At 40.1% G+C, this 17,295-nt stretch overlaps 1 protein-coding gene across 1 annotated transcript in view; it reads left to right on the forward strand.

Annotated features, from left to right (window-relative positions):
- Window positions 1-16,251, forward strand: part of SNX10 (sorting nexin 10) — a 39,276-nt gene extending 23,025 nt beyond the window's left edge. The window contains exons 3-7 of the mRNA XM_035318152.1: window positions 2,072-2,158; window positions 4,101-4,201; window positions 4,883-4,981; window positions 12,767-12,982; window positions 13,418-16,251. Coding sequence (XP_035174043.1) covers window positions 2,072-2,158; window positions 4,101-4,201; window positions 4,883-4,981; window positions 12,767-12,982; window positions 13,418-13,496 — 582 coding nt within the window. The 3' untranslated portion in view covers window positions 13,497-16,251. The remainder of the gene's footprint in view (window positions 1-2,071; window positions 2,159-4,100; window positions 4,202-4,882; window positions 4,982-12,766; window positions 12,983-13,417) is intronic.
- Window positions 16,252-17,295: the final 1,044 nt, after the last annotated feature.

Below are 17,295 nucleotides of genomic sequence, written 5' to 3' on the forward strand. Positions count from 1 at the left end.
TTGCAGGACTGATGCACTTGGGGCTCAGAAATAAAAAAGAAAAATGTTTGCAGCTTTGGGAAGAGTGGGGCACAGGCAAGGAGAAGGCTGGGAAAAGACAAAAAAAACAGGAGAAATTAAGACTGTAGATACAAAAAGTTGTTGCAATGGGCCTGAAGGTATGCTGCGGTGGAAACCGGGGCAGGAGGAAAAGAAAAACTGGACTGAAAATGATTTTATGTCCTTTGTTTAGCACATTGCTCAGGATCTGCTCAGGAGGGGGAATAACTTCCTCATGCCTCCCACTGGTGTCGTTCTGTTAGCAAAGGCATGAGCCTCATCTGGTAGGAATGGTTGCAACGCTGTTCTTTGGTTCCTTTTGTACCAGGTTGGCACAGGGTTAAAAAGCTGCAGAGAATGCAGAGTGGAGAAGAATCAGGCCTCCGGTGCTCTTCAGTGAGGAAAGATGCAGCAGAGGTAATGGGAGACTTTTAAACAGGCTTTATTTTGCAAGGAACTCATGGCAGACACCAAAATGGTACCCAGCAATAGTGCAGAAAACACCCTTGTGACTAAGAGCTGGACTACGTGAGATAAAACTGGGGGTTCCATCAGGCCACAGGTTCCTCATCTCTGAAACAGTTCTGCCATGAAATCAGCTGCTCCTGCATGAGAAATGATTTAATTGAGACCACAACCACCTCCCTGCCACATACGGAGGGCAATGACCGGTCAGGGAAAATGCATCTTTTCCTGTTGAAGATGTCCTTGTGCTCCCGCTGGTCGGTTCCACGTTTGCTGCTGTTGGTGGTGTGCATGGTGGGGAGAGAGGGTTGGGGGGGGGCTAGCTGAAGAGTAAAGGTTTTGTTTGTGACATCCGTGGTTCGGGCAAGGAGACACATTTTGAGAGCTTTCAAGTTTAAGATTTCTTGATTTATGAAAAGAGAGCTGCTAAGAAAGTGTGTTATTTGTCAGAAACTTTGTCCTTTGTCCTGTAGTCATCTCCTGTACTTGCATTTGGAGCACAGTGCCTTCCTATCAGGAAAAATATATCTGCAGCTTAAAATAATATGCATTTCATTAAGTCATCATGTAAGTGGTTGGCTTAGCTCTTCAGGGTACTCATTTATTTAGACAATTGAATTTGGGCAGCCTCTTCTTTTCCTGTGGAAATAACAGGTAGTTAGAGGCACTTCCAACCTTCGTATTTTAAAGAAACCATCTTAGTATGAACACACTGGTTTACCGTGTTTGTTTTTGATACAGGATTTCACGTTGTTATTAGCTGATGATACTCAGAGGCGTGTGATTCTTCAGCTGCTCCCAATTACTATTAATGATGCCTAATTATGTTCCAGTAATACCCACAGGCCTCTCTCACTCCTTCGGGATCACTCTTTAGTTGTTTGGGAACGCTCTAGGTTGTTACGTATACATATGATTTAGAAGGAAATAGATTAGATATGACAACTTCTAGGATAAATATTCTATATTTTCCCCTGAAAATGGAGAATACCATATTTTTCCAGTGGGCTGGAGCAAGAATTTTTAAGTTCAGAACAGAGTCAGGTCTTCAGCCCCTTGTGGAGGTACTGAGCTCTTACCTCAGATCCCTGAAATGGATGGGCATAAATACTTGATTTTAAAAGAAGGTAGATAAAATGGCAGAAGAAATTCAGGGGTAAATAAAAGGCTATGTGAACGCTGAATACAAGGGTGGGAAAAGCCCATTTCAATACCTGCCTAGCTCTATCTCAGATGTGTGACTTGAATGTTAGATTTTCTGTTTGTAGTTACTGAGATAACCAACTCTCCCACACGAAGCATGTACATAACTTCACAGTATTACTTAATCTAAAATATTCCTCTTCATCTAGCAGTTTGGCAAGGAATTTCCTGGGCATGTGGTATAGCTCAGATGATTCATTGCTTTTTGCTTCTCCTTTTATAGGGTTGCAAAATACAATAAAACAGCAGTTCAGCTTTTAATCTGAGCACAGTAGTTTGTGGAACAGCGGAGCAATCAAGAGAGTCTTCCAGGCTCCCTTTGTCTTCTGAAATTAATTGCTTGATTTTTATTATGCACTTGCAGGAATTTGTTACTGTCTTGGTGCGAGACCCCAGGACACAGAAAGAAGACTCATGGCATTCTTACATCGACTACGAGATATTTATTCATGTGAGTATAAAAATATTGCTAGAGATTCTTGGGACTCATACTGCTGTTTCTGTCTGAGCTGGGGCTCGCTTCGGGTATTAATGGAATTTCTTTACAACACTTACGGGAGACTGCAGGTTATTACTCTCCTTTTAACAGTTGAGATGTAGTGGAACAGGTAAGGGTATAGTGGCCAAAAAGACCATGCAGAAAAGTCTATGGAAGAGCTGGGAGTAGGACCTGGTATTGCATTCACACTTTCATTCCACTGTGTATTGCAACAGATGCTATTCTTAGCTTTACTTATCAACTAGAAGACTGTCATGGTCAGTGATATCTTACCATTATAAAAGAATTTTGATGTTCAACTTTGTTTTCAGGTATCTGGTTATTTTTAAATTCTCTTCAACTCTTCTATTTGCCAAGTTACTTGGTGCTCCAATGTGTTGGTTTTCATCATACCTTGATATTCATTTTATACCACCTTAGTGGTGATGGTATATGTCAAGTAAGTACATTCAGGTTCATAATTATAGTCTACCATATGTTAATGGAGTGCACTTAGAGTCATGGTTCTGTTGTGTCTTAAATCTGTCCTGTACATCAGTTTATTTTGTTGATTGTTCTGATTTGGTGGATGATATATGGAAGGAGTTATCCTAATTTCCTAAATTTAGTTCCAGGGTTTTTAACTATAATGAAAATAAATTTTCTGAAGTGCATCAGCTATCCAGCGAGGAGTTTGAGAGCACCAAGTTACATAGTTGATGGTTTGGCACGAGGCAGAAAGCATTTCCCTTCTGTGTGGGAAAGCTAAACACTTAGTGTAATGTGAGCAAACAGTCAAATGATTGCTTGTTCAATATCTATCAAGACAAGTACTTTCACCCTGTGCGGCAATCAGCTGTTAAACTTCTGCAGAGTGGTGTAAGTACTGATATAAAAGCAATTATATTTTTGACTTCTGCTAAAGAGACATTCTGTAGGTTTGGTGATGGGTGGGGTAGACGTGGGTGTTTCTCAATAGAAGCGTATTATCATCTTTCTCAGCAACTGCTAAGTTGGGGTGAAGTCCCTTAGACATACTGTTATGTGACTCGGTGCTGGGCATCTCAGAAGCTGACAGGCAACATCTCCTTCCAGAACACTGCCAGGACTTTCAGAGACCAAGTCTAGGTCAGTCCTACCACCCAGGTTACTAGCTGGGTTCAAAGTCTTGGATCTGCCAGGTTCTTAGAACAGCCGGATACCCCTTCTGCCCAGCTCCTAGAGTATTTGGCTTCTTAAACTATGAGGTAGCCAGGATCTATTCTAGAAAGCTGGCACCTTTAGGCCCTGCACAATCTGCATTATGTGCCTGTGGAAGAGCCGTGGCTCCTGGCAGGCTCTTGAGGGCTGGATGGACTGCAGGCAATTATATAATGGAGTCCTGTCTGGGAGGCTGGGTTTCACTTAAATGTATGCTCCTTCGGAAAAGTTGGGAAAAGCATCTCATTTCCATGAATTGTTTCTCTTTTGATGAATTGGCGTTTTCTAGTGGAGTAGTAGTGTTCTGTGGGAAAGTTTCCAAATGCTGCTGCTTGCAGAAAGGAGTTATGTTAGTTCAGATTTAAGGAGGATCGCACACTGTCAGAACAGCTGTTTGCAGGATTATAACTAGAAAACTAAATATGGTTTGTTTGTTTGTTTTTTTCCTAGCAAAGTTTGGCATTGTCTGCTAAAATTTTTCTGAGATTTTTTTTCTTGTTACTGCAAATTGTGCCATTATCTTGATCTCTTCCTTTAAAAAGGAAAAAAAAAAAAAAAGATGAGATAAACCATAGTCCTTAACCTAAACTGGATTAATTATCAAGCTTTCCATTGGTGTGTCAAGGCTTAGCATCTCAGATGCTTTTTGATATCATGCCTGCATGTCAGCTTAAGCTGCTTTACCAGTAACTTTTCCTTTTTAATTTCTCAACAGACAAACAGTATGTGCTTTACAAGGAAAACATCCTGTGTTAGACGACGCTTTCGAGAATTTGTTTGGCTTCGGCAGAGGCTTCAGAGCAATGCTGTGCTCATGTGAGCAACTTTTTATGATTGGTTTATTTCATTAGATATCTACTTAATAATCTGTCAGTAACACGTGGAAGAGGAGCGTTGTTTTATCTTCATTCTGAGAACTGTAAAAATGAGAACTAGAAAGTGTCCTGCATTTGTACAGGTGCATTCTTGCACTCGTACAAATTTATTCCTTACAAGGCATTTTCTGTGCTTTAAATCCAGAAAAAGAGATTTTTACTGATGGCCTTTGGTGAGCCCCATCTAATTTCTAACATATTTGAGCTGTATTTCTTTTTGCTATGTACAGGTAGCAGAAATGACAAGCTGGCCAAGGCTCAACTACTTGGCCATGTTGAGCTGAGGCTTTTCTGCTTAAACTGACTGGTAACAACAGCACAGGTGTAGCTCTTCTGTGTGCTTTAGGATGTGCTTAGGTTCTTCAAAGGCCATAAGTAACCTAGCCAGCCACACTTTCAGGCCTAACAGCTGGACCAGAAAAATCTGCGTTATTTTTCCTTTTGAGTTGTGTCAGAAGCCCTCCAGTTTCTCAACCTTGCATTCTCCAAGTCAGTTTCATGAGCTTCTAGAACCTGGCTCATGAATTTCAAATGTTTGGGGTTGACATTTTCTTGTAGCATTTTTCTCTGCTGTTTCGGGTTTGGTTTTAACTGTGTGTTTGTTTGCTTGTTGTTTATAAAGACAGTTACCCGAACTGCCATCTAAAACTCCTTTTTTCAATATGAACAATCCGCATCACGTGGACCATCGTCGGCAGGGTCTGCAAGAATTCCTGGAAAAGTAAGTACAGCTTATCATAGTTGGCATTTTTATGATGTCATCAATTTTCCGATTGAACATAACTCATCTCCGGTGCGTGAGAGCCACCTTGTGGTCTTCTAGATAGCACTCATTTGGTTTTATTTTTTGCTTTATTTGCACAAAGTCATATTTCATACACATGCCTTCAGCTCTGCTGGTTGCAAGGAAACCTCAACTTGGGCTTTTCCATTGTGTTTCACTGACTAATTAAAAATAATAGCTTTGGATTTATGTTGTGATTCAGTATTAAGGTTGAAAGGTCTTTCATAGTGATGGCTATTTGTAGCTTCCAAGAAAGAGCTAGATGTTCTTATAAAAGAAATAGACTTCTTTCTGTCTTTATATTCATGGAAAATGAACATCTCTGTAATGAACTCTGCAGGCTAAAACACTGGGGGCTTGGGAAAATGCTACAGTGAGATCTCCTAACATGTATACTTCCTATAATGCCAATGACTGTGTTTACCAGTCCCACTGACATAAACAAGCTCTAGCAGCTGTGATAATTTTCACTACAGCTGCAGTGTGTATAAGAGCATTCATCTGTGTGAGTATGTAAAGGGGTAGAGGAAAGGAGCAGTGCAATCTTAGCTAGCCTCTGACTTGAGTTTCAGGGAGGCACTGTGTTAGTTCTAGTACTGCAGTGCTGCAACCCCTTTACCAGGGGTAAAGTCTCTGCAGTGGCAGAGACCCTGTCGGTGTAATCTTCTGCTTTCTCTGCCGTTCTCTTAATATCCTGCCACTGATGGGTACGAGTGCAGATCTGTTCAGAGTTGCTATGGCAGGAACTGTGAGCGAGTTTGGAGGTTGTCTTTAACCACTGTTTGGGTTAAGGGCATGGTAAAAAAGAACAGAGACATTCATCTTCCTTTATTATCAGTGTTTCCATGAATCAGAACTGCGTAAGCAAAGGAAAAAATAATCATTTAAGTAGGTTTTAGGCCTTGTGGTCAGGGAGCTGGAGAATACTGGACCCACTGTTTTTCCATTCAGTATGTTGTAATTATGGGTTTCCATAACAGACAAGAAATGATTGGTCCTAAGGTATGTTAGGCTCAGTAACTGAAGGTAGGAGGAGCTAGCCATTGCAGGAGCTGCAGGAATATTTCTGTGTGCAGTTATATACAGAATCTGTGCCAAAGGGATGGTGACTACATACCGCATGAGGACTTAAAAGATGGGGAAAGGAAATGAGAAAAGGATTAGTGTTTATTCTTCACCTCACGAGAGAAAAGCAGTGAAATAGTGACTGTGCTTCTAGGGGTGATAGCACTAATGGTCAGTCAGGGTATGGTAGTTCAGGTCCCTGCGTTGGAGCAATTCCTAACTGTGCTTACACAGCCTTAGGTGTGCGGCCCCACGGAGCCGTGCGTTTTCAAAATCACTCACATTTTAAAACGGCGAAGAGGCTAATCTGTTAACGCGGGACAATATTGCAGCATCAGAAATATTTACTGCTGCTGTCAGTGCTTCAGAAGGCAAAACGCAGAGGTAGATTCTCTAAAAACAGATCATCACTCTCCAATTTTGTGGATGTCTGTGTCTTGAATGGGTACTGACAGGAGAAAATGACAGCATGTTGAGTATGTTACCTTGCTGCTGTTAGTCCAGGAGGGGGAAAAGAGGCATCTCTGTTGTAAGGAGATGATTTAAATGTTTGAACTTAGATGCTATTTAGAAAGGTGTCCGCTTTTCTCTCAGCCCGGGGGAACAGTTGGAAGGAATTTTCAGAGATACCGTTGTGTTGTGATGAATTGGCTTGGCAAATTACGTGCCGTACCATTGCCCTCTGCTGGCTGGCATGTCAGATGTACTGCTATTTATAGAAGGCATCTTTTTAGTGGCTGAACTAGACTGCCATGATGCTTTTTTTTTTTTTTTTTTTTTTTTTTAATAAGTCTGAACCAAAGGTTGTGATTTCTTTCTCTTGTGGAATTCGTTGCATTGTCTTTAAATCTTGCATGTGATCACTGCTGATTTTGGACTTGCTCCAGGTAGTACTGCTGACACCATTCCAGTTCTTCTGCCTTTACATATTGGCAGTTTATATAGAGAATGTATATATATAGCTTATGCAAAGGCAGAAGAAAAAAATAAAGATATATTGACAGACTTGATTTTACATAAGTTCTGGGTCTGGATGCTACAAGTTCTCTGGTGTGGCAGTGACAGGGGAAGTCAGGACCTCCCTGGTCTGTTGGGAAGGGAGTGGGAAAGGAGCCAGGATGCAGTTGCATTGCTCAGAACCACAAAGCTGAGTGCCTCATTCCCCCCAGCTATGGCAGCAGACATCGTGCACAAGTTCACAGCCTTTGCTGGATGTTTCTTTGTGATAGAGGGAAGAAATTGGATCCTAATCTGTGTCTATGTCTCAAGGTGATACAGGAACCCAAGCTATATTCAGTATGCTGTGAGAGCATCAGGATCCGAGCCATACCTGACAATGGAGTTCAGATTTTAAACCCTTTCTGTTTCTGCCCGTTGCTCAGTGTGAGAAGGTTGCTGCAGCCTCTGCCAGCACGGTAGCCATGTGCCAGAGGAGTCAGTTCCTGTCTGTAACCCTGGGAGCACCTTCACATCACCTGTATATAGGCAGCCATAGAGTTCTCTTGTCCTCCTTCACATGCCACAACGGAACTAGGTAGCACGGTGAGGCACTTACAAAGGGCCTTTTTGTAGCTTCTTCATGCTGAGTGTGCCGACAGCTGGAAAGTAAACCAAAGCCCTAGAGTTTGGTGAAGTCTGGAAGTGGGTCTCGTGTTTTGATTTGGCTTTACCACACAAATACAGGGTAGGACCTGCTTGTCTTATAGGTTATTATCTCTGAATGATGAAGAGCTGTAAGGCTTACTTCTTGTCTGGGAGTAATTTAATATTTCAAAAGCCCATTTGCATTAACGGAAGCCAGCCAGCCCATTTTCAATTATGAATTACTTTGTAAGAATAAGGAAAATGATGTGTTATTTTTTTTTTTTTTTTTTTTTTTTTCTGGTAGGTATCCTCATGGATTTGAGGATAGATTCACTGGAAAAGCTTATTCTGAAATTGGAGGTCAAAATTAAAACACTACCTTACAATACTGGGTTCTGTAAGATCCCTTGTGTGTTTATCCCTGTTTAGCTGCACAGGTTTAACTTTGGGATTTAGATTTCCTGCAGTCCTGCAGATGAAAGCTGGTGTAGGGGTTGAGAAGTCCCCATGGGGACAGGCAGATCTGGAAAGTGGTGGGAGACAGGCACCGAAGAGGATGGATCCCAGCCTGCCAGCGCCTCAGAGGCTCTTCTGTCAGCACAGAACAGGCAGCAGCACTGGTGGCTGTGGGGCAGGTAGGATTTCCTCCAGTGGATGGTGGCTGCCTTTATCCAGTGGAGCTGTTCCGAGCAAAACCTTGAAACTATTTCCTCTCTGGCGAGGGAAGCAAATCCATTGAAGTGAATAATGCTTTGCAGGCATGTGTTGGCTAATTCTTAAACGTATTCATTATCAGATCCTAAACAGTTGCTTCACAGTTGCTCGCTATCAGTAACATTTCCTCTGTTATAAAAAATGAATGAGGAGACACAGTAGGCTTTTTAAAAGGAGGAAATGAAGCTTTGTTTACTGCGGGCTGCGGAGCCCTGCGCTCGCTGCGAGAGGCTGAGCGGATGTTCAATAGAGGGCACCACAGCCCAGGCTGTGATCTGTTGTCTCTCAAGTTTTATTTTCCCCTTTCCCTCGTGATATGATGTAAACGGGCAGAGTAAATTTGTTGAAAACAAAATCGGAGTGTTAACCTTCCACACACATACAAGTGTGCATCTGTCATTGTATTAGGTTACAGTAGATACAGGAAATCTTTAGTTAGGATTAAGTTGTACTGTTCGGCCATATGTTGCTCTCCTCCAGCAGAACAGTGTATAATATACCTAATAAAATCATGTTGAAGAAAACCAGATTTTGGATCCTGTCCAAATAAGACAAAGCACATGTTTTGTCTTTTGTAAATGCTCTGCTGTAACATGGGGAAGGAGAAATGCTCCTCATGTACTATCCGGCGTTTCCTCAAAAATGACATTATTTCTTCAGGTTGGAAAGTCGCGTTTTCTGCCCTTCTTCTTTAAAGGTCTAGAGATCACGGGCATTTACTGAAAGCTTACAAACAAAGATTCGCATGGCCACGAATAAAAAATGATTTTATTATCTCTAATTCAAATGTAGAGCCCTATCCTGCAGCCCCCTTAATCACATAAGTAGTCATTATGCATGTGAGCAATCTGGCAGAGAGGAGTGAGATCTCTGACAAGGAATGACTACTGATGTGATAAAGACTTGCAGGATTTAGCCTCGCATTCTTATTCTAGGCATGCATAGAAAGTCTGTTGTTCCCTTAAACGCGTCCAGTCAGTTTATAGGAATTAGCACAGTGAGCCATGACTCTTGCATTAGCACGACTGCAGGGAGAGCTGACTCCCATCACTGTAACTGCAGCTCGGCATTGGCACTCGCTGCAATAAAACTGCTCGAGAAACACTGCGAGTGCTACTGGTGGCGTTCAAACCACACGCACGTGTGTCTGAGTATTAACAGCAGGGCGTTTGACCTGTTCTCCTGCCTTTTTCATTTGTATGTCGCATACGGAAATTCTGATTTTGAACTCCTTGGAGCCAAATCTGTTTTCCCCAACAGCTCACACAACGTGTCCCCGGGACAGCGAAGGCCCTTAAGGGCGACTGCTGTACCAGCACTTAATGCTACTGCAACGTCTGGTGACACGTGTGGTTGTTTCCCTGCAACGGGGGCATTTCCAACAGGAACATGTAACGCTTAGGGATAGCACAGCATTTATTTTTCATTTTGATTGCTTGAAGGATGCAATTAAAAAGCGATCTAACCTGTTGGTTCAGGTGAGGGGGGAGAACAGAAGTTATTTTTTAATTAAAAGAAGGAAGAAATGTTTCAAGGGTATATGACTGGGTGAAAGGTGTTGGTATATTTGCTTGCAGGAGGGTTTTAAACGGATTGCAGAATGCTTTGTGTGTTTGGTGTCCTACAGCCCGCCCCCAAATGTGCGTGTGGGATTGGCTTTATGCACGTTTCTGTTTTCTTCCCCTTGGTTTCCCTTCGCTCATTCCACCTCCAGATGGCACTGCGAAGCAGAAAAGAAAATGACTGTGAAATAATGAGTCCAATGTAAAGTAAAATTGGAAATTGAATTATAGCTGCAGAAAAAGGACGGTAGCCTTGAGGTCCTGATCAGTCTGTACTCTTATCACTTTTGTTTGCTGTTCCCTGTGTTAGGTTACCGCTGAGTTAATAACAGGGCTTTAGCAGTTCAAGGCTTAGCAGAATTGTACTGGACATGAAATAAAGCTAAAATGAATTTGTGTCCAATATCATTGACATTAGTGCTCATTACTTCTCTGGTGTAATGCCTCAAACCATCTAAAATCAATTTTAAAGATTACCCATTATTTTATAAAGAAAATAAAATACATTTCAAGCAGCAACAAAGCTGTAAGTGTAGCGTAATCTCATGAGCAGTTAGTTACTCGTGATTTCGCTGGTTGGCAGGAAACTTTTGAAGGTAGAGGAAGAGGGAAAATCTGTGAAACTGAATGCCATGGGCAGAATTCAATATCTTGGCTTTTGCTGTGTTACTTTGTATTAGACACGCAAATGTTAGAATTGCAGCAATGTGCATCCCCTCATTGTGCTCCCAAGCCTGGGAAAACTAGTAACTCCTAGTTACTCCACAGTAAGCTCCACGATGTTATTTTTTTATACTTTTTTTTAAGAGGAGGAAGAGAAGGAGGAGAAAATTTACTCCTCCAACTGCATAAACTATAAGCATGGATTTATTGTGTGGGGCGGTGTTTTGTCTTTTACTTTTTGTCTCAATGTTTGTCGTCTTTTGGAATTTATGTTTATCAAGAGTCAAGGCTGAGATCCTCTTTTAGTGGCCAGTGAATGATGACTTTTCAAACTCTTCATGAGGCTGTTGCTGTCAAGGTGTGTAGACTTGTAAATTCTGTGCTTTGGATCATTTTTACTCAGCATTTGGTTGCTTCTTTGACTACTAAGAAGTTTTTCAGCGTATTTAAACACTGCATGCATTGATTTCACGGAGGTATACTCTATTTGCTATATTTATTTTTAAGTAAAATTGCGCGACTTTATATAGGATTAAAAAGACTATGGAGGCATGAAAACGTGTTTCAGTTTTAGCAAAATCTGGTCCTTCTGAGACTGAATTTTACACGCAGCTGGTAGATCATTAGACTCATTGGAGATATTTCCTCACTGGAAGATAGCAAAGTTTGAATTATTTGGTTGGGAGTGTGTGTGTGTTTTCCTAGGCAAATGAAATCTGCAAGTACAGAAATATCCTACGTTTTCAGTTAGATATCTCTTATTATTTATTTTGATTTGTCAGAATTTTATAGGCTTAGATAAAGCCAGACATTTTTTAGTATATTAATTAAATGTTGTTGTAATGTTGGCTACTTCAGAGCACGGATTTCAGAAGGTATTTGTATTTTAAAATGTTACAGTCCAAGCACATCATTAATCTTGTTTGATAGAAGGAACTAATCAGTTATACATTTTATTTTAGTTGGAGTACCTATCAAATGCACAATTTCTTACAGCTTTTACTACTTCTTGCATTAATGTCATTTCTTGTTTCCTATTGCATGGTGTGATGACTTTTTTTGGTAACTACTTGTAACATAAGTGGGTAGAAATAGGTAAATAATGACTTTAATAGTTATGGTTTGCTTAAAGATATCTAAGTAATTTTCATGGAGCATTATTTGGCATGGTCATAGGCTCTGATGACTTTAGTCATACGAATAAAAAAAAAATTATATGTACATGTCACCAAAAAGTCTCATTTTATATTCTAGGATATAAGTATTGAAGAATTCTTTCTGCAGATAAATGCTGCAGGAAGGTTGCATTTTTTTTTTTTCTTCAAAATAGTGATAATAATCTGCAGTTCTCACTTATTGTAAAAGTACCTCTACAACCTTCTGTGTTACTGGAATGTGTTGTACTTTCTTTACTCATACTGTATTTAAGTAAATGCTCTGTGCTAAATGTATTTGAAGACTTGACTTGGAATATATATAAACCAAATACGAAAATGGACTTTTGAAAAGCATAGCTAGAATGAAATAGTATTTAAGGTTCCCTGAAAACAGTTTATAGATGCAATTAAAATATTGTTCAGTACCTGCATTTTCTCTCTAGCTTAAACGTGCGTATCTGTAAAAGTGTAAACAGATTGTGGCGAGTGTCAGCTCTATTGTTTACAGGTATTTCAAAGTCCTGGCATTGAGTGTGTCTGAAGTCCTCTGTCTCTGTACACACTTCTTTCCCCCACCGAAGGAAAAAGAAAAGCTTGGCCATTTAAAAATGTGTATAGACAGTTATCAATCAGAGAGCAAACATTCATAAGAGTATATACCTCCAACTGCCCAAAAATCATTAATTGATCCATGTGGTAATAACAGATGGGTAAATGGGAGAAATGTCCTTGAAGTTATTCTTATAGCAGATGTGCTTAACTATTAGCCTCGTGTTTTTACTCACCTAAAACTCCAAATAATGTAGTAAGTAAGTAACGCACACCTAATCATTTTAATATGTTCATTACCTTCTGTAACTGATTTAGGATTCATATAAAAACTTAAAAGCAGGACATCATTTAGAATTTGTTCTGGTAAAACCCTTCAGAATGCGTGTGTGTATCTCTATAAAAACATCTCGCTTTTCTTTTTCCAGGATTCTACAGAATGCATTATTGCTTTCAGACAGTAGGCTTCACCTCTTCCTACAGACTCAGCTAAGCCCAGAAGATATGGAAGCTTGTGTATCTGGACAGACCAAATATTCTGTCGCTGATGCGATTCATAAGTTTGCCTCTTTGAACAGACGTTTTCCTATAGAAGATGAAGAGAGAAAAAAAGGAAAAAACGATGCAGACTCTGATTCGGAGAGGTGATTTCTGTATTTCCTTACTTTCTGAGATTATATATACATACACACGCGCATGCTTCACTTTTTTGTTGATGTAATACTAAGATAATGAAAAAATTAATTGACTGAGATTTTATTGAGCTGTGACAGCTCATCATAGAAGTCTTCACACACACCTCCACACTGAATTAATGAATGCAGTAGAAATTCAATTATCTGCATTCTGATTATGTGAATTTCATTTAGTCAGACTTGAATTATTCGCGTTTAAATTATCTTGCTAAAAAAAATATCCAACTGCACTCCAAATGGCTAATTAAAAGTCCAAATTTCCTGTCTCTCTTTGTGACTGGAGATAATTAAAGTTCTCCTCTGTTACTCAGGCTTTGAGTGTGTTGTGAAAACCAATTTCCTCTTTTTTTTTTTTTTTTTTTTTCCCTCTCCCCTTTTCTGCAGTTCATCCTCCGGGCTTGGACCTAGTGATGACAGCATTTCTTGTGGATGTAAAGCAAGCCCAGCTTCTGAAGAATCATGAAAAATCATTTCTGTATTCCTATCCCAAGGACAGCACAGAGTAGTTTCTGATATATTTCCTAGTTACGTATACCATGTAAACGCAACTTGCTAGTAACATGTACCTAAAGGACTTGTTGTCAATACAACCACATGTCCTTACGGAATTTTCCAAACAGACCTTGATGTTATGCCTTTGATTTATTATGTGCGTCGATTCAGGTCTGCGTGTTACCTATTACATTTAGTTTTCTGTAACTGTTAAAATCTCAATATTGGGTCAGTCATGTTCCATTGACTGGCATAGCTGTGAAAATATTTCTCGTAGTGAGTACATGTCTTAGATCTGGAGAAATAAAGATAACTTAATTGCTCAGATTGAAAGTTGGTCATACCAAATATATTCAAAGCATCTTTTTGTAATTTGCAACAGAGAAGTTTCATCTTTAGAAGTCATTTGACATTGGTGATGAAATTACATACCCCACAAGGTATTAACTTTTTCAAGTAGCTCAGCAACATCGGCAAAACAACATTTGTACAAACTATATGCTGCTGACAATTTGAGATATAAATATATCTTCCTCTGGTCCTTCTGTAATGTTTATGGAAAGCCTAGTTTTATCGCGTATGAGAACTGAAGGCCAAAATTCTTGAGTACGGTTGCTTAGAAGTTGGAAATGTTAATAAAAATGACATCATTTCTGGGGTTGCTGAAGATTCTCATTTCCCAGGGAAATTATGGATACTCATTCCCAGTGAAAAATCTTGGATGAAGTCCTTTAAGACTAGCGGCTGAATTTTCCACTGGCTGCACGAGGGCCAGGATTCCGCCCGACGTGTTTTAGCTTCAGGCACCTCCATGAAGATGTCAGGAGGGATGTTTTAGTCCGGCAGCTCAAAGGGAGGGTATCTGCCACCCCGAGATGATGATCATCACGCAGGGGTAACGTGCTGCACAAACGTGGGCCTCCAGTCCTTGGGAATAACTGGAGCTGCTGCTTTCGCTGTCGCTATAGTCAGCACGTTGCCATAATGACTTTTTTTTTTGTCCCCCCACAAACAAAAGGCAGGCTCCAGCACAAGGTTGTAACCACCAGCGCTTATTTTGATTAAACGTCAGTTTCGTTCTTTATTGTTAACAGCAGCTGCGCAGTGTCTTGTCCCAGGCTCTGTCAAAGGAGTATGTTTCGCCGTGGTGTTGTATTTATATTTGACATTTAACTGCTATTAAAAAGAGCTCGGGGGTCCGGTCGCCCCAGCGCAGCGCCCGTATACTGCAGCACCCGGCCTAAAAATGGAAGGACGTGTGTTTTTAAGAAAGACGTACGTTTGTAAGAAATCCGGGGGTGCTTTCAGAGAAGGAGCGTTTTAAGCCCATGAATTACAGAAACAATAGATTAATAAATGGCCACCCAATGAAGGGCAGCATAGGCATGTGTGGGCATGGTTTTTTTAAAGCATCCAGCTGGGAATTTGTGTAATTTTAGAAACATGTTTTAATAGCCTGAGGATAACATCTCTTAGGTAACTGCTTTAAGCCACTGTTTTCTGTTGATGGTAGCACTTTCATAAGATAGATACCCCTGTTTCTTTTTGCTTAGTCTTATTGAATTGCACAAATGTATCAATTCACCATCTCAGCTTGTGTGCGAGTTAGCAGCAAAGCTATTTTAATGCAAAAGTGATAACATTTAATTAAAGCAACAAGTTATCACTAGAAGTAGCTTAAAAATTGCTATTACTGCCACACGGAGATGGCTTGATTGCTCTTTTTTTTTTTTTTTTTTTTTTAAGGTGGTAAGTTACTAGAAAAAAATCATTTAGAAAATTTATTTAAAAGATGCGGAAAATGTAAAAACCAAAACCTGGAATTGTATCTGAGGAATATATTAATGCTTTTATTTAACTCAGTACTTGGGTAGCGTTTTTTTATTATTTTTATTTTTTATTATTATTTTGTTTTAAAAGATTGAACTAAGCGATGCACTTTACAATTCTGCCCTGCTACCACGTCCTCAGTGTCTGACACACATTGCAGAATCCCAAGGGCTGGCCAGCCTTTGTGGCTATTTTTTTGCCATTCGAGGAGCTGATCTGTGTTTGTGTTCTGGCACGTGTTTTCCAAATAGAGATGTTTCTGAAATAAATATTTGTTTTCTAATAGCTCTGTTGTTATTCTGTTATTTCCTTTGTCACCGTTCAAAAACGAGAGTACTGTAGCAGAACTTTCTTCCTGCCTTTGACATAAATTTGTTTAAATATTTATCTTTTGGATGTTGTTTGTATAGCTAGTAGTACTGGAAGTTTTCCTTTTAAAGGGGAAGGAAAAGCATTCTATGTTCTGGTATTTCTTTTTGCATCAGCTGCATGTATGGGCATGTAAATGCTTCAGGACATCTTAATTGGGAACATTTGAATGCATTATAAATTTATACTTAAATATAAAACATTCAGTGAGTGATGCGGTGATTTTTCAACACTATCATGTGCTTTGATTTTCGAAAAACACCAGTGGTATTTTGATTCTTCTTTCTTAGTTGGGAATAATGCTATTTCCTGCTAGTATTTCACACAGGCTAAGCTCTGGTTTGCTAGTTTCATCTCATTGCTGTTGCCAATTTCACCTAATGGCAATAATGCTGTACTCAAGTAATTGCACTCAAACGCTGCGCTTTATCTCGTGCATAGATGTTATATTCTCATTTTATGTGATAATTTCTTGAAAGTTTTAATTAATTAAATCATGTTACCATTTTTATCCTGTGTTTAAACCTGCCATTAAGGTTTCCGTGTTGTTTTTTCTCTATCAATATCCTATTCACTTTATGACTTACCCTGTGTAATTACTCTTCAACTATTTTTGTGATGTGTACATACGTAGTAAGTTGCCTTTGGTGGCTTTTTTTTTTTTTTTTGGCTTTTTTTTTTGGTAAAATAAACATAACTCCAGTCATCTATACTATCCAGTTGTGTAACGTGTAACTTCGGGGTACTGTGAGCTAGCATTAAGCAACCTGTTACTTAGTGGGGCCATGAAATATGCTCTCTAGGAAGATGTGAAACTGTCCTAGGGAAAGAAAATCCTAATTTAAAGAGGGGTGCAGTTCTGTAGGCATTAAGTTTATACTCTTAAATCCTGCTACGTAACGCTGCAATGCTTTGTGCCCGACGTTCTTTTATTTTTGACGTGATACGTTGCAGTTATTTTCGGTGTGATATTTAAATGATAGAGGTACAGAGCATTTGGGACGTGTCAAAATACAGGATACAGATGAAGCCAGCATGTTCAGGCGTGAATGGAATAAAGCCACGCGTGCTTCTTTGTAGCTGAAGGATGAGGATCAGTGGAGGTGTCACTGCAGAGGGTTCTTCCCTGTTGGATTTCACAGTGCTGCCCCAAACTGTAAATCAGGATTTCCAGTCCCGAGCTGGTTCTCTCTGCAGAAGGCTTGAGGAAAGAGATGATCTCAGAGCCAGGGCATGGCTCGGGCTGGACGGACCTCGCCGCTCCTCGAGCTCTTCTCTGCTGCTCTGGCTGCTCGGTGCTGCCCTGGGATAAAACCTCCCCGGCCAGGGTAACACCTCCCCGGTGGGACCCCGGCATCGCTGCTTGGAGATGTGCCTGCTGCAGGGTGGGGTGGGCTTCATAAAAGGGGAGCGGGGAGGAACCAAAGAAAAAAAGGAGGAAGAAAAAGGGGGAAAAGGAAAAAGGGGGAAAAAAAGAGAAAAAGGGGAAAAGTAAAAAATAAAAAATAAAAAATGTGAAAAAAAGGAAAAATTAAAGGGGAGGGGGAAGGAATAAAAAGGGGAAAAGGGAA

This window comes from Oxyura jamaicensis, chromosome 2, assembly GCF_011077185.1.
Source record: "Oxyura jamaicensis isolate SHBP4307 breed ruddy duck chromosome 2, BPBGC_Ojam_1.0, whole genome shotgun sequence".
Taxonomy (NCBI): domain Eukaryota; kingdom Metazoa; phylum Chordata; class Aves; order Anseriformes; family Anatidae; genus Oxyura; species Oxyura jamaicensis.